This window comes from Cucumis sativus, chromosome 1 (genome assembly GCF_000004075.3).
Source record: "Cucumis sativus cultivar 9930 chromosome 1, Cucumber_9930_V3, whole genome shotgun sequence".
Classification (NCBI taxonomy): domain Eukaryota; kingdom Viridiplantae; phylum Streptophyta; class Magnoliopsida; order Cucurbitales; family Cucurbitaceae; genus Cucumis; species Cucumis sativus.
Genome location: NC_026655.2, coordinates 5,370,498 through 5,387,262, shown reverse-complemented (window position 1 = coordinate 5,387,262; position 16,765 = coordinate 5,370,498). Strand labels below are relative to the sequence as shown.

At 32.7% G+C, this 16,765-nt stretch overlaps 3 protein-coding genes across 5 annotated transcripts; 1 reads left to right on the top strand and 2 right to left on the bottom strand.

Annotated features, from left to right (window-relative positions):
• The first annotated feature begins 160 nt into the window (after positions 1-160).
• Positions 161-2,669, top strand: LOC101204093. The gene is made up of 5 exons (XM_004152433.3): positions 161-486; positions 745-849; positions 1,444-1,699; positions 1,899-1,976; positions 2,173-2,669. The coding sequence occupies exons 1-5, from the start codon at positions 448-450 to the stop codon at positions 2,310-2,312; spliced, it is 618 nt and encodes a 205-aa protein (XP_004152481.1). The 5' UTR covers positions 161-447; the 3' UTR covers positions 2,313-2,669.
• Positions 2,670-3,523: 854 nt separating this feature from the next.
• Positions 3,524-10,705, bottom strand: LOC101203045. Of its 2 annotated transcripts, XM_011653299.2 has the most exons (10): positions 10,481-10,705; positions 9,847-9,890; positions 5,512-5,863; positions 5,342-5,375; positions 5,030-5,251; positions 4,831-4,920; positions 4,619-4,684; positions 4,446-4,537; positions 4,316-4,363; positions 3,524-4,067 (listed from the first exon to the last, which is right to left on the bottom strand). In XM_011653299.2, the coding sequence occupies exons 2-10, from the start codon at positions 9,875-9,877 to the stop codon at positions 3,950-3,952; spliced, it is 1,053 nt and encodes a 350-aa protein (XP_011651601.1). In that variant the 5' UTR covers positions 9,878-9,890; positions 10,481-10,705; the 3' UTR covers positions 3,524-3,949. The 2 variants fall into 2 exon arrangements, with proteins under 2 accessions (XP_011651601.1, XP_011651605.1); XM_011653303.2 differs by lacking the exons at positions 9,847-9,890; positions 10,481-10,705 and adding an exon at positions 6,756-6,899.
• Positions 10,706-11,830: 1,125 nt separating this feature from the next.
• LOC101202808 (polymerase delta-interacting protein 2) lies at positions 11,831-15,877 on the bottom strand. 2 transcript variants are annotated; one of them, XM_004152508.3, is made up of 6 exons: positions 15,402-15,876; positions 14,571-14,684; positions 13,923-14,003; positions 13,503-13,675; positions 13,311-13,407; positions 11,831-12,339 (listed from the first exon to the last, which is right to left on the bottom strand). In XM_004152508.3, the coding sequence occupies exons 1-6, from the start codon at positions 15,687-15,689 to the stop codon at positions 12,229-12,231; spliced, it is 864 nt and encodes a 287-aa protein (XP_004152556.2). In that variant the 5' UTR covers positions 15,690-15,876; the 3' UTR covers positions 11,831-12,228. The 2 variants fall into 2 exon arrangements, with proteins under 2 accessions (XP_004152556.2, XP_031736034.1); XM_031880174.1 differs by lacking the exon at positions 13,923-14,003 and having other exon boundaries at positions 15,402-15,877.
• Positions 15,878-16,765: the final 888 nt, after the last annotated feature.

Below are 16,765 nucleotides of genomic sequence, written 5' to 3'. Positions count from 1 at the left end.
ATTTTTTTTCTTTGAAATTGGTATTTTATATATATATATATGAGTTGTTAAAAAAATGAAAGAAAATCTTTAGAATACATTTTGTTTAATTTAAAATTATTTAAGAAAAATTGAATATTTGGTAAATATATTTTAAACATTTTTATTTTTTAAAAAACACTATTTCTTCTTTCAATCGAAACGGATCCGAAGTTTAGATTAACGACTCGGCTGAAGCCATCGCCGCCTATGCACTTCGTCGGACAAAACTCGGCAACTTCTGCTTCGCTCTCGAATCTCGACTTTGAGAGAGTTCGAATTTAACTTCAGCTACTGTTTCCATCTATTTCCGACACGGGGGAAGAGGGTTTCTTTTTTTTTTTTTTTTAAGGGGATCAATGGTTTACTGGCATTCGTGTAAGGGTGTTGCCGTTTAATTCAAGTCTATAGTCAGAGATATACTTGACGATGGAAGTAGCTGAGGAATCCGAAGAAACGCCATCAACTGTAAGAATTTCTCTCTTGGAGCTAAGATTTATTCGCCCTTTACAATTTTATCATCAAAAGGGTGTTTCTTTTGCGATCCTTCAGCATTGCGTCCTTTATTGAATTAGGTTTTTCTTTGTAATGATTGTCTGTTTATGAATTGAAAAGGAGTTTCAAATTATTTACTAAATATCGGAATGATTTTGCGTTTACTGATGATTCACTGGATCTAGAACCGACTTTTCTGACTGCCCACTTGATCAATGTTCATTTAACCAGAGTACTAAAAAATTGCCCGGAACGGTGAACTGGGGTACGGCAACAACTATTGGAGTGTTTGCAGGCATGTTTTATGGAGGAAGCAAAGAAGCTGCCGCTTCGGTGGTAAGTTAATTTGATGTATAATATCCCCCTAATGTTCTCTTGTAATCCATTTTTGAAGTTGAGAAATGTTCTTGTTTCATGCTGCTTGGTTGATTCGAAGTTGTTAAGAAATGAATAAAGAAAAGCATACTGTGAATGAAAATTTGTGCCCCTTGCTCTCATTATTCGTTCTAACCTTAGGTTTATTTGTTGGGCAAATATTTTTAAGGTGTTAATTTGAATGACTTCATGAAAATTTTGGAATTGATCATGAAATGTATTAAGGGAAGCGAGTAATTCTAGTATTGCATAAATGTCATGACAAGGAATGATGATTGCATCTGCACAAGATAATACGCTTGAAAGTTGTGGGTCATGGGAAACCAAAAAGATAGACAGTAGACTTCACTTCTTGCATTCATATAAGGTTTTCATGGTAATAGACGTCTCTTTTATAAAAGGTTTAGACCGATACTTGGAGATGTTGTAAGTGGAATTTCCAGTTGCACCGCAAATACTCAGTATCTATTGAAATTTGGCTTTCTGAAATGACTCTTGTTTAATGAAATGAAAATTTTCCAACTGAATGAAATTTGGGAGTCTGGCAATTGGCAGAGTAAGGATGCAGAAGTTACATTGAAGCTTGGTAGCACACCTGACAAGCGTGAACAATATAGGTTAATCAGAGATGCAATGGAGAAACGATTTATCCGAGTTACACGAGGCTCGATAGTTGGTGGTGTGCGCCTTGGGATGTTTACAGCTGCATTTTATGGTCTACAAAATCTGCTAGCTGAGAAGCGTGGTGTACATGATGTCTTTAATGTTGCCGCAGCTGGTTCTGCCACAGCTGCTACATTTGGTCTAATATGTAAGTAGTTATACTAAATGCAAACAATTTGTTCGCTCAGATCTAATTGCTTCGAGTTATTCCTTAAGTTTTATCCATTTTTACTTTGAAGCTCTAGGGCAGCTAAAATGTTTGAACATGTGAACAAACAGAGTTGTATCAAGTACTTAAACATGCAGCTACAGCTCAACTTATGTTGTTATTTGGCTTACTGTAACAGTGCCGGGATCGCTCAAGTGGCGTGCTAGGAATGTAGCAATGGGATCTGTCCTAGGTGCAGCATTTTGCTTTCCTCTTGGTAATGATTTATTCAGATTTCTTTCTCTTCTAAGTTATATTGGTGCTGTGATCTTTTATAGGATGGCTTTAGGAATCTTTTTCCACATGAATCATAAAAACCTTTTCTAATATAAAAAAAAAAGGAAAAAAATAATAGTGATGGTTAAGTTTGTTAGCTATGGTTGCCTGTTACTAAAGAGGCATGGGAATGACAGGTTGGATTCATTTAAAGCTTGTAGAGAAAGCAAATGAAGGTAATGAAGCGCTTGGTTATACTAATACAGTTCAAGAGGGAAAATCAAAGAGTGGTGTCGGTGCTGCTATTGAGAGATTTGAAGAAAACTTAAATAAGTAGATTCAATAATCACTTCTCCATTTTCCAGCATAGCAAGATGCCCTGAATGAAGTCAAAATGGAGTAATATACAGGCCATTTCCAACCAGGATTGTTGGCTTTTTTTGCTTGCATTCTACCATTTTTACAGGATTTTCTGGTGGTTTCGAAGATAATAAGCTGGCCATCCTTGAGGACTACCATTTTAGGAAGAAAACGTGTTTAATCTTATTTTGTTTCATAAGTCAGATGTGAGTTGATTTTTTCTTCATACAATTCCCTATACTTATGTTTAGATAGTGACTTTGATCGCTTAATTATATGGATGTTTGAGATGAGTCCAAATGAATAAAATGCTGTCTTCTAGAGAAATTTGAAATATTGGGGTGTATACCCTCATAACCTTTGTAGATTGTAGAGGAAGAGAGAAAGAGAGAGAGAGAGAGTGGGAGCACCATCATGAGCTTTAATCATTTAACTTACTTTTTAGAGTTGGATAGTCTCAATCCAATAATAGGTTGTGTAAGGATGTATCATTTGCAAGATATTCGTTATGAGTAATTTTTTCTGAACTTCAAATCTTTTTTCTTTATTAGTAATTTTTAAAAAAACTTTCAAACACAATTTTATTTGGCTTCTCAATTTTTTAAAATTACATATATTTAGTCCTTGAATTTCAATTTTTATTACAAATTTGAGTCCTTGGACATTTTGGATTTATGATTATTTGGTCCATAAACTTTTAAAATTCGATATTTAAATCTTGAGAACCGTGTTCTTTTTTTTTTTCTTTCTAAATTTTCAAGATTATGAATTTAGTTCTTTTAAATTCAAAATTCAAACTTATACCCAGTAGATCAGCATTTGGTTTTAAATTTATTTAAAGCTGGTAGGATCAATTAGACACATTTATAAATTAGAAAGTTCATGACTGAAGTAAATAGATATAAACTTGAACTAACATTTAAGTTTAACTAATTTTTTTAATTTAAAAAACTAGCAATACAATGGTCATTCTTGGATTAGTGGGTAAGTTTTGAATATGGTGCCCTAAAAGCAAGAAAGTGAGAGATGTAAACTTTAACTAGCAACTAGCACTTTAAATTCCAAAGTGAGAGGGATGTTCTTATTCTTGACCTCTCCCTTTTTGACCCTCCCTTTGCCACTTTATGCTCAACTGGCTTCCATTTGCATTAATTCAAATGACTTATAGAACATTGTCTTTCCAATGCAAAGAATCAAATCTATCAATTTTCATGCTGTCAAGGCAGGGATCCAATCCCTTTATTGGGAAAAGAGAGAGAGCAGATGAAAAATAAAAAATGACAAACCACACAAATAGAGAACAAAGCTGAGCTCTCTCTCTTTATATTCTATACCAAATAGAAAAATATTCCTATGGGTTACATACATATAAGTTATATGTATTATGCCATACAACTCTTTTTGAGAAGATTGTTAATCTAATTGCCTAAGAAAACCTTGAATGTATCTTTTGCTCTTCTTTCTTTCCTGTCAAGATTTTCATGTCTGCAGAACTCATTTACATCAAACACTTATCCCTATAGATCAATTTTATATTAAGTCTGTTTTTGCCATTTATGCTTGTTTTCCTCCTTCGGAGAGTTTAAACAGTATCTTCTTTCTGGGCTTCGCCGATTACCTCATACATTGATAGGATTGTGGGCACCGTGTCGAAAAAACATGGTGTTTTAGCTTCATGATCAGTGTGAAGATGCCATAGCAAGGAATGTGCATAAGAGCCACAGACAAGTACCTAAATCACAAGACAATTAGTAAAATTGTTCTAAAGCATTGCTAAAATTATTCTAAAGCATGTCTTTAGTCACTCAAAATGAATTTTATATTTAATTTAACACTTTTAAATGAAGTTTTCATATCATTAAAGTTAGTTTTGAATGATCAAAAACATTTTCAATGTTATGTTGAAAATATCAACAATAGTTTTAACAATTTTAAATCCAGTACAAACATGATTACTCATAATCAAAGCAAGAAACTTACCAAAGTGGGGCGTATGAAGATGAGAGATCAAGAAATGGATAAGGCCACCTGTTTTGCAGGGAGAAATCATTGTTGTAACATCATGAATGTAATCAAACTAGAAAGAAAAGAAGATAGGCAATGATCTTACCATAATCTCACACAAGCATGAACGATCCATTGAAAGATGACATACACGACCGTCCAAAGGAAGAAATATCCAATCCGAAACCACGGGAATCGCTGAAAAGTTGTAATGTATAAGAACTGAGCCATGATATAACAAGACAAGAGAACCAAAGGGAAGTTGCTTTCATCACTTACCAAAGAGTTCAAAGCAGTGTCTCCTATCAAGAAAACAGCATTGATTGTGTGCATATTTATTATCAACTGCCAAGAGAAAAATTCATATTAGCTCAATTTAAAACAATGAAGTTGGGAGCTCTTGAAAACCTCCTTATGATCATTTTGTAAACACATATAGAAATGAGCCCCCTAGCAATTTAGATCAATTTGCAGCTGCTAAGCGCACTTACAAAATTAAGGTTGTAATCTTTGATAGTGAGAAACGGAACGATTATGAACCAAAAGACGCAATCTGTCAACATAACGGCACCTGCATTCATCTTTCAATAACAACAGAAGAGGCCAAAAGGTCAGCAAACTAATGAAGAAAATGGTATCAAATCTTCAAAACTTAGAAATGGCAATGCTGATGTTCAACAAGGCACGAACCTGGAAGATAATCTGAAAGACATAACCCCAAAATCCTGCACGTTGACGTACGAGATGATGTTCTTCATGACGGGATGAATTTTTCTCTGTATTTGAGGTAATCGAACCATTTCCACCTGCAGAAGTGCCTTGTTCTGCATCTCCCTCTACATTATCCACTCTCTCACCACTAACTTTCTTCTGATACTGGTAGCAGCCATTGATGGAGAGCAATGATCCAAGCTATGAACAGAAAATTGGAGATTATAAGACAATAGAGATAGAAAAAGGAGATATAAAGAGAGAGAGGAACATGAAAAATGATGAACATACCCCAAAATAAATGGTGATTGAAGTAAAAGTCCACCTGTTTTACGCAACACAACCATGAAACCACTGGCATAAGTAACAACATACAGAACTTCTAAAAAAATTTGAATTTCTAAACAAAACTTCCCCATTTCTTTGATTAAAATACATAAACAAAATCAATGAAAACTCACTGAGTATAGAAGTAAAAGATGTCTCCACCGTCAACAATAGCAGTGACAATGAGAAGCACCAAGAGTACACAAAAAGCCAACACTCTGAAGGCCAAAAGCCAAGCTGGATGAATTCCCTTAAAACAAGGCCGCCATGTTTCATCATCATACAAAGCTCCAGCTTCTTCTTTCTGAGACTCTTCTCTGTCACATTCCTTATTCCCACGGGCCTCATATTTCCATATCAGAAACAATGCAAAACTCAGTGTAAGCAAAACCCATATAATGCAAAGCACAACCCTCCAATTGAGCCAATAACTGGAAGTTGTTGTATCATCTGTCATGATAGGCTGCCAAGATTTTTTGGGGGATCCTGTTAAAAAACTCATTTTGTTACCAGGCTTAGGAAAATGAAGCCTTTTCTGAAGAGGGTATAAACCAAATGAGGATTTAGGAAAAGGGAAATTATTTTCCTTCAACACTCCAAGAATGAAGAATGAATGCTTAAACAAACTGAAAAAAGAAAACAACTTTCCTCTTCAATTAAGAGGTTATGTTGGGTAAGAAAGAATCACTTAGTTTCAAGGAATGGGAGTAAAAAATTGAAAGCCTGGTTTTAAATTTTAATCCAGCTAAAAATAATGAAAGAATTGACAGTGATCACTTATTTTTAGAGAATCTGAAAACCAGAAGGCAAGAAAGGGAGACAATTGAAGGCAACTGAGAAACCCAAAAGAAAGAATGGCTTTTGGAAAAACAGAAGTTTAAAAAAATAAAATGATCAAAATCAAAACCCTCACACTAGACAGAGGAGAGAACTCAAAAACAAATGAAAGAATGTATTGTTAACGAAGAAAAGGATAGAACCATCAAAGCTGAAAGAGATGAAACACCAACAGTTATTTTAAGGAAAGAAACACAAACTTTCTGGAGAACCCAGTTTGAGGAAAGGTGAACAGAAACATCTTCACAATGCATAAATGCAAAACAAAGCCAAAGTGAACAAGTTTAAGGAAGAATTTTTAGCATAAAATAATGGAAGAATGTAAAAGAAGATTATGAGATGGATAAGAAACTTAAAACAAGAACAACCCATATCCCATTTGACCAAAAGAAAAATGCTTGAAATGGGGGAAGACAGATTCCAAACTTTAAACAAGTTTTTAGAAAGAAATATGAAAATAGAGTGAAAGACATTAAGAAATAATATATAGTGTAAAGGAAGAGCAGTTAAATTATAAGGCAAGAAAAGAGTTTATACTTACAATGAAGAGGAAGAAAGTGGGAAGTGTGTGATTGGGGGAGATGCTTTTCTTCTTTGCCTTGGAGAGAAATTAAATAAAAAAGCAAAGCTGAAGAGAGAGAAGAAAAAGCCTGTGGAGCTTTGGATGTAAGCTTCTCTTTTTTCCCATTACCTCAAAATCAAATACAGAATCTTGAAAAATAGGAATAGACCAGAATCCTCTGCTCAAAATCTTAACCTCTCTCCATATTTTCATGCAATTTTTTTTTTTTTTCTCAAGGAGTATGTCAATTTTTTTTGTCTCCTTTGCTTGGTTTTCATTTTCAATGTGTCAATGAAGAGAAAGAGAGAATAATTTTGTTGGGATGCATGATGTTGGATGGAGGTGCTTTTTGGAATGGATTAAGGGGAATAAAATAAGGCTTAATAGAAAAGAAAAAAAAAAAAAGTAATGAACATTTTTGGCATTTAATATCACATCTTCGTTAGCTATCCACTCTTAAATTTGGAGTTTATCAATTGTCAAAGAGATGAAAAAAAGGAAATAACAAGTAAAATTATCACTTTAGTCCTCCCATTTTGAATTTTTATTTGTGGATTCTTGTGTTTTGATTATTTTTTTTCATTCTAATCCACATATATTTATTTGCATAGTAAAGTAAATACCATTAGTTTCAACCTTAGCTAACTTATAGCATCTCTAAAATACAACTTTTAAATTAAATATCTAAAACCATTCAAGATTCAACCCCAATCACACTTTAAATTAATTTTTTCATTGGTATTCCAAAAGAAAAATTGAATTTCTTAAAAAAAAAACTAACATTTTTTCAAACTATTTCAAAATCACTTATTGTGAAGCTAGCTTAAACATTGAAAAATGTGTCATTCCAATCAATTTAAATAAAAGATCAAATCAATAGATTTATATTATAAGATGCATAAATTAAAGATAAAAAAAAAAAACAATTAAACCGAAACTATTAGATTGAATAAACAAAAGAAGCAATGCACACTTTTATGTAATTATGATAACTTACAAAAACTTATAAAGGGTAACAATAATAAGAAAAACAACAACATATGATTAGTTATTTCAAGATATATATAAAGAAACAAATAACATATGATTAATGAGGCATTTTGTGCTCCAAAACAGAGGAATTGGAAAAAGAGAGAAGCAAATGATTTGGTAATAGAAGCACCATAATTGGAGGTGGGGCCATAGTTTTGACCAATTATTTTGAACCATCTGATCATATTTTGCAATCCAAGATCAATGAAGATGAAAATCATAAAAAATATAATATAAAGTTGAAAAAGCATAAGGGCATTAAGAGATATGATGTAACCATTGGGGGGCATAGTATGTCGTTTAATATCTAAAAGTTATAATCATAATGTTAGCTTTATGACAAAGAATGAGATTGGTGTGTTTTCTATATTGGTTTAGGGAGTGGGACCTTAACATGTGACCTTGACCCTCCTTTCAGTATTTATAACAATATGTGTTTGTAGGACACTTCTCCTTCATGCATTCACACTTTTTTTTCCTATAGACCTAAACAGTAACAGTAACGAATAAACCTTATAATATGTATAAAAGAAAAGGGAATTTTTCAAAAATAATTTCGATTGCTAAATTTCCATCTACTTTCAAATTTATAAGAATGTTGAAGTTTGAATTTAATAATATAATGAAAATGTCTATTGATGACAAAGAACATTTTTTTAAACACAAACTATTCATGCTTTGATTTCTTAAAGAATTTAAGTCGTGCAAATTTCAATGGTATAAGAATGTGGTTGGTCTATATGTTTTTAAATTCGTAAGAAATTGACTTTAAGTTTGAAATTGTTAACAATTTTGTATTTGAATTTTAATGTTTGTAGTAATTTAATCTATAGAAAGAGTAATAACAACAATATTTTCTTATTAACACGTTAAGATCAAAAGAAGTTATAATTTTAGTCGTTTAAATCTTTGATTTTTAAAATACATTCTTCTAATTCATTAGTTTTTTAAAATAGATAGTTACAAATTTAGCAATTAAATTCAAATTAATTAAGTATATGGCATAATTTAAAAAAAAATTGCAAATATAGCAAAATTTGTCAAATTATATAGACCATGTTGCAAATATTTGCAATTTTTTTAAAAATGTTGTTATATCCTTAATTATTATTGCTAAAATAGTCATTTATTGTAATTTCTTTTTTTAAAATGGGTTTAAAATACCTCACAAATAATTTATTATTATTATTTCAAATATTAATGACATTTTAAATTGAAAGAATCAAATTTAAAAATTATTGGTCATGTGCAAAGTACAACTAAGAAATTATAGTTTAAAAACTAAAAAAACTAAAAGAGTATATTTTATAAACTCTGTAACAAACACGTCTATACTTTAAAATTTTACTAAAAAGGTAAATTTTCAAAACACGTATTAAATCTCTAAAAAAAATTCAAAAGTATTTTAAGAAAAACTAAATTGTTACGTAACAATGTTTAGAATTCAATTGGTTATAAATACAAGAATACATCAACTAAATGATTATAAAATTAAAGTTTTGGGACTCCATGGTTCTTGTACCTGCCACAGAAAAGAGAACTAAAATATTTGCAACCAAAAGAAACATTATAATTATTATTACTACTACTATTTTAGAAAAAAAGAAAAAAAAAAGGTTCGAAAGATAGGGTGCGTAGTCCATGTAGTGTGAAGACTACCAATGATGACACTTGTTTATTTAATTTTGTGCCATATCTGATGTTGGGCAGAGATAGAATTTATACACAGATTTGAGTTGTTATTGTTTATTATTATTGTGGGCTCGTCCAGGTGCTCGGTGTCTAATGTTGACCTACTCCCCCAAAAACAGAAAAAGAAAGTGTGTATATATAACATACTGACACTAATATATTCTTGCACATAAGTTCGTTAATTAATATTTGTCAAAATATTAATGGTTTTTTTAAAATTTGGATATCATTTCAAATTCTATTTTTCAAACCAGAAAATATAGCATTAGATATAATAGATATTTATTCGAATCTATAAAATTTTACTATGTTTAGAATAAAAAAGGAAAGGTTGTATTTTAATCACCTGTTAGCAAACTCCAAGCTCCATCATCCATATTGCTGTTCTTCCTGTGAAATTGGAAAATTAAATGAACAACTCCATTCTTTTTTCTCTCCTTATCTTGGTGTATATAAATATAGAAGCAAAAGGAAAAAAAGAGCAAACAACTAGCTGGAATAAAGTAGAATAGCGAAGGATCATAAACAGTAAATCAAAAGGAATAAAGCGAAAGTTACTCTTAAGTAAATTGGGAAGAAAATACCCTCCTTTACCATGAAGGAAAATTGCTTCTATTTATCTTCAAAATATAAATACAAGTCACTTTTCTCTCTTCTTTCTCGGCTATTCAAACTATTACTTTTTTTTATGAAGAAAAATGTTCAAACACAAGGACTTTATAAATGGTAACTCAAATCAACTTAACACTGCTCTCGTCGAAAGACACTTAACAGTAGAATTTTAGTGAGATCTAGTGCATTTAGCTATTCAAGCTAATATATAATTTACAAAGAGAAAACCTGTTTAGAAATGAAGCTTATGTTAAAAGAGCAGAGCCTTATGCTTTAGTTTCCTCTTGCACTTAATAGCTAGTAATTATAAGCAACGAAAGAAGGGTATTTGTAAAGAAAAAAAATAAGGCATTATAAAGAGAGAGAACCTGGTAATTTGGGGTAGCACTTGTAAAGGGATTGAGACAAACTCCCATGCAGTTAAAAAATGCAGAATGTGAGGGCAGAGAGGAGCAAATGCATATATAGAATGCGTCTGAAAAGACTTTCAAAAAATACAAAGTCAAGGTGTAATGGCTAAGCAACTGTGTTTTTTCACGTCTTCAACCACTAGAGATTGCAATGCAGTGCAAGGAATGAACTGTAAGATAAAAGGAAACAAGCACTAGGAAACTGCAACCAACACTCTTCAATGGTTCAAAGACTCACCTAAACACTATACATCAGCTCACTGTTTTGAAAAGTCGTGGAGTGCCCTTTTCCAAGAAGGAAGGATAGAGAGTAAGTTTCTGCTGTCGTGGTCTTTTCCTACTACAATCAAAATAAGTGACATTTTATATAACTTCTCACCCTTAATTAATTTCGTGCAGTGACATATGGACTGGGTAAGATATACTAGCCAATTTTATAACATGTTAGATTCTAAAATGATCAAAATTATTTTATATTTTAAAATGATTGAAATTATTTTTTATTTGGGAGTGATTCTAAACTTTATTACATGTTTGAAATTTCTTTTAAAATGTTTAAAATCACTTTTGTTGTTTTGAAAATCACTTTGAAAATACTTTTTAAACATTAAGAGAGAGTTTGACCGAAGAAGATGGAGACTAGAAGTTGAAAGAAGTAGAGTGGTTGGCTCAAAGAGTGTTGGTTTAATTACTAAAAAAAACATCAATATTATATTTTATTAACTCCTCAAGAGTTCACAACTCTTTAGAATTCACTTTTTCACCCATTACCCCAAACAACTCCTCAAAATCTATTTTAATAGTATGAATAATGTGTTTAAAATGTTAAAATTAATAGTATGAATAATTGGCAGTAAGAATCCCCGGTATTGGTCAATGGAAGAAGGTTGCTTTTTTAGGGGCATTAAACAGATTTAAAGACACAGTAAATGGATCTTCAAATAATGTAAATAGTTGGCAGAAATAATGTTCACTTATTCGTATACTGTACCAACTCAATGCCGGCATTGGTTATCCGCTGCTGCCTCCTTGCCCTGGTCAAGACTCCTAAAGAGAGAGCGCCAAGCCCATATCGAACTCTCCATATTTCCAAGCAAGGTAGCTGTATATTTTAAGCGCTGGAAAAAGTTAAATCAAAGGACAAAAGTCAAAGACAAAGTGGAAGGGGTAAAGGATAGTAAATAATAATTAATAACAATTTGGACAAGCATATTCACTCCGCTGACCAATCATTTAACGCAGCAGCGTGTGCAAGAAGGAGCATTAAAACCTACAAGAAAGAAAATTTTAAAGCAAGTCTACAATGTAAAACCGAACATAAATATAAGATCCTCCCCACTTTTAATCATCAAGACGGGTCCTACATTAATCTGAGATATTGATGACAATTCTTGAATACAATATGGTTCAACATCAATCTGATTGAAAGCTTTGCAATAATGAATTAGGTCTACCTATTCGCTTAAAGTTGCAACAAATCTATACAAATTGATCTTTACAAAACTCTCTTTAGAGTTTGCAAACGTAAGAAGCACCTAACATTTTCAAGTTCATTTGAGAATACAATGGATTTGTTGGCAAGCTTTGGTCTTCTACATCCCCAACGAAAGAATAATATCTACAAAATCCGCAAACAGCATTTTCGACAGACTTCTTGATGTCTCGAAAAACCTCTGCATGGTTGACTTTAGGTTGCAGTGTAAACATTAGAAAGCTTCTGTGCTATCTCCTATTATGGAGAGGGAAAATGGAGCAATAGCAACGTTAAATGATTGTTCACCCACTCGATCGATGTACTTCATTTCAAAGTCACCTTCCTGCATCACATTTAGGAAAGAACTCAGGTTTCCAACCCATAATCAAAATGACAGAAAGGCATAAGTTCACAATTGAGATTAAAAATTTTATTTAATATGTAAGACTAAAACATTTAAAAAATTCTGAATTTTTCCACAACTTATATATCATATTACATATAAAAATATTTTCCTCTCAAAAAATGAGTTGATTAAGCAGAATTTAATAAAAAGCATGATGTCAATATGCAATGCGAGCAAGCAATTAACAAAAGATAATAGCTCGTTTAGCATCAAGGAAATTTCCAGAGAAATGCCTTGTGAGAGTTATTCTTTTTCATCTATCAAGGCTGTTCGTTCAGGCTTGCTAAACATATTGAGTTCGAAAAAATGACAAGAGTTTGTTTCTTACATTGTTAGACATAAACAAGAATGAAAATGATATTGCATCATAGATATCTCACTAAAAACTAAAAATTAAGAATTTCCAAGAAATTGTGTTTGAAGCATTAAACTCCATGTGTGAGTTAAAAATTGAGAAATTATCGTAAATGGGAAGGCTATTGAAAATATTTACAAAACATAGCAAAATTTCAGATTCTATTACAGATAGACACTGATAGACATTTGTCTGTCTGCTGATAGAGAGACTTTCAAACAGAGCAGTCTTTTTATCAACTATTAAACATTAATAGAAGTCTATAAGTGGCTATTTGATAAAATCTGAAATTTTGCTATGTTTTGTAAATATACTGGTTCACTATGCTATATTTGAAAATGTCCCTTAAAAATTCCCAAGCTAAAATAATGTGACAGCAAGTTTATTTATGCAAATAAGTTTGACTGCAATTTTTACTAAATCAATTCAAAACAATATGCTACAGTAGTTCTTCTCCTGGATCAGAAAATTTAATATAGTTATAGACGAGAAAAAAAAATCTTAAGTGTAAGTGACAAGATAACAAGAATCACACGAGTAAAATCATTCTAACCATTCTGCCATTAGCTGTAGTTAATGGGCATGCTGATGAATATTCAAACCCAGTCTTAGGAAGTATAACTGGTTGTTCACCAATAACACCAACGCCCCTGCAAAAACAAAAAGCATCGCCAGGTTGAGTTGGAGAACACCCTCACAGACTTAATGAATCAAGGATGAAAGTACGGAACCAAGTGATACTTACCAGACATTTTCTGTTTTCCCATTTGCATCAGTGATAATCCAATGTCTTCTGAGAAGTTGAACTGGACGGTTTGAATTGTTGGTTATTCTTATTCGGTATGCAAAAAAGTACTGATTCTTTGAAGGTTGGCTTCGGCCTTCTATGTAAACGCTCCTAACTTGTACCCTGATACCCTACAGAATCACTAATTAAAATCATGTCTATTTTCAAAAAAATTGTCCTCTCAAATTTAGATTCTAGCTTTCAAATACTCCATTGCTATAATCAATTTATTGCGAGGGAGGATTGGTTGTTATTTCTAACTCATTATATAGGATAGTATATTGCTTCAGATAGCAGGAGGAGGTCTCTTCTATAATTAATTAAATCGAAATGGTATTGATCCATCAACAACATTCATAAGAAGATCAAGAAATGTACCAAAGTTGTTGCATCACTTGCACATTTCAGAAGACAGTGAGGAGCAATTTCATTCAGCTCATCGCGATATTTAGCAGCATCCTGAATTTGTTTTTTTCTTAAAACAGATCAATAGAAGAAAGTAATGGTGAAGATATGCTATCATGCTATGAAATTAAGATATGGAGGCAGTTAACGTTGCAGCTGCAGACTCTAGCTAAGCTTGTACAGTAGTTGAATAAACACACACACATATAAATTTAATTATTAACCCCCAAGGGCCAAAAGTAAAAAGAGACCTGTCTATCAGTTCTGAAGTCATATTTATCAGTCATTCATAGAACAGGGTAATACATGACATTTGACTATTTTATGTCCTTCATTATATAAGTTTTTGAACAAGCAACGAAGCCAACCAGAGGATTATGAAGAACCAGAATAACAGCTATGCAGTAATGAATAAATGTGAAACGAAGAACCTGATAAAAATTATGCAGAACACGATGGGATTGAATATTAAGAACTGAAAAAGCAGATAAAACATTCTATTGAAGTCTACTAGCAAACGCATTGGGATTGAATATTAACATCCTAGTTCTACTTCCATGATAAAAGATTGCATGGTAGAATAGCATGGCAATAAGAGATGAGATCTGCAACAAAGTGTACCTCAAACCTCTCACTAGAAATGGCTTCCTTCATCAGTCTTCGGAGGCGCAGAACTGGCTCTTCCTCTTCAAATAATTTTAACGAGTCACGGATCCTTGCAGCTTCTTCATAGTCCTAGATTTGACAAGTGATATACAGAGGAAAAATCCGTAAAATGAACCTAGTATTTGAAAGCTGCAGGATTACAAATGTTTCGCCTCCACTACTCTTCCATATGTATTTTTTTCCTTTTTCCTTTTCTTGGCGGGGGGAGGGGGGACCCTTTAAGTTTCTTGCTGGGCAAAAACATCTAAACTCTAGAATACATCTAACCGGAAACTCGAACTCTTTCAGGCCATGAATCAAACTTCAAGGGCAAATGAGGAAACGAGTGAATGTCTCTTCCCCCAAATTCTCGACCCCCAATTCTGTTAACAAACATGTTCAGATTGCAAAACGGCATCCAGTCCCGAAATTGCCTTCCTATTCAACCATATTTAATATGGAAACAAAGAAGCTACAAACAAAATAGAACGAATAACCGAACGGACATTAGAGAACTCCAACAAAGAGAAAATAAAAGAGCACACGGAAATGCATATCTGGTCATAATTAACGTATATAAGTATCACAAGGCTTCTTAACCAGAAAATGTGTATGGAATCAATTTAACAATCAAAAGATAATCTAGCGGCAGTAGACAATAATACGATGTATCAGCAACGATTAAAAGGAAAACTATCTATACTTCCATATCACAATGGGAACCTACAGAACTAATTCCACTCGCTTAAACACATTGATTTACAAAAATCGCAGTAGCGAGAAGAAGAGAAAAGAAGAGAGATAGACCTCGGACTTGGCAGCAACCTCCAATTGCTGCTTCAGTAGTGCATAAGTTTCACTGCGGGAGAGAAACGAACGACTCCGACTCGTACTCGCACTCTGACTCTGTCCTTCACCGCCATCACCAATATTTCTCTCCGAAGCACATGCTACAATCCTACAAGACCTTCCAAATGCTCGACGGCCCCCAAAACACCTCATTGCCCCAACCTCCATTTCCGGAACACGTCTCGGTAAATTCATCCTCGATCCCGCATTAAAACCACCTACAACTTTAAAGCTCAACGAATGCATTCTCCCGTCTACTTCCAAAATCCAGCTAAAATTCTCACTGCTCGAATCAAGGAATTCTCTATCTGATCTGATAAAATTGTGCAAAACGATTGAACAGCGTTCAGTGTCACATCAAATGATTGATGGAATTCCGTGTTGGCGGTGAAGACGCTCTGTTCTTGTTGTTCCACATATTACTAAACTTGTAAGCGAGAAATTGGGAGTATAATCCAAATAATATTAGAAATGAATTTACGTAACTACCCCTGATACAAGAATAGAATGCATTAGAACAATTAGGGTTTTGTGGGAAAAAGGCATGGATCATCCCTTCCCTTTGTAACCTCTATGGTCAAATAATACCTTTGGGTATTGTGAAACGAAGTACGTGGAAGAGAAATTTACACGTGTCGGATGCAGTGTGGTCCTTATAGCATTGTCATCTAAATTTTTCTCTCTTAGTTTTGGTTAAAGAAGAATATTCGGTACAACTCTCATCTCATACATCGTGTATACAACCATCGGCCAAACTACTCCACATATATATGTATATATAAATTGAAAACTAGCTAATTTTTCCTAGAGTTTGTAGAAGTTAAATTCGTCTCAAAATTGCTTTTCATGGGTTGTGCTTCAGGGCATAACACTTGGAGGTTGATCAAGAAAGAAGAAGGGAGAGTGGCCTCCAAGCCCACTAAGTAGGGGTGTGATGCAAAAAAATAAAATAAAAGAAAACCAAACTAAACCAGTCTAATGGTTTGGTTTGTATCGAATTCAACTTATCGAGTATTGGTTTCGATTGAAAAAATAAATGAAAATCAAATGTAATTAAGGAGATAAATACACTCTTAATAAACTATTACTTTTATTACGGTGCATGTATATCTTTTGTTTAGAATAAAGATCAATCATATGTAGCAAACGAGCCTAAAGTATTAGTAGATATATAACAAAATTTTAAATTTAGTCTTTTAATATTAAAAGGATTCTATCAATGATAAACTTTGTCATATTCATAGTTCTTTAAAAATATGTTACTACATACTTAATTATTAATTATTAGCCTTATAAGCAATATGTTTTGCAATTATTTTTAA

Bases quoted from the DNA above. Each gene is read 5' to 3' on its own strand.
- LOC101204093 (XM_004152433.3), top strand. From the start codon at position 448: ATGGAAGTAGCTGAGGAATCCGAAGAAACGCCATCAACT. The intron at 1,700-1,898 runs GTAAGTAGTTAT...TTACTGTAACAG, and splicing joins TGCTACATTTGGTCTAATAT to TGCCGGGATCGCTCAAGTGG. The intron at 1,977-2,172 runs GTAATGATTTAT...TGGGAATGACAG, and splicing joins AGCATTTTGCTTTCCTCTTG to GTTGGATTCATTTAAAGCTT.
- LOC101202808 (XM_004152508.3), bottom strand. From the start codon at position 15,689: ATGCATTCGTTGAGCTTTAAAGTTGTAGGTGGTTTTAATGCGGGATCG. The intron at 14,004-14,570 runs GTACACTTTGTT...AAACAAATTCAG, and splicing joins TTTCTAGTGAGAGGTTTGAG to GATGCTGCTAAATATCGCGA. The intron at 13,676-13,922 runs GTACATTTCTTG...GTGATTCTGTAG, and splicing joins CAAGTGATGCAACAACTTTG to GGTATCAGGGTACAAGTTAG.
- LOC101203045 (XM_011653299.2), bottom strand. From the start codon at position 9,877: ATGGATGATGGAGCTTGGAGTTTGCTAACAG. The intron at 4,538-4,618 runs GTAAGTGATGAA...ACAACTTTTCAG, and splicing joins ACACTGCTTTGAACTCTTTG to CGATTCCCGTGGTTTCGGAT. The intron at 4,068-4,315 runs GTAAGTTTCTTG...CTTGTGATTTAG, and splicing joins TCTTCATACGCCCCACTTTG to GTACTTGTCTGTGGCTCTTA.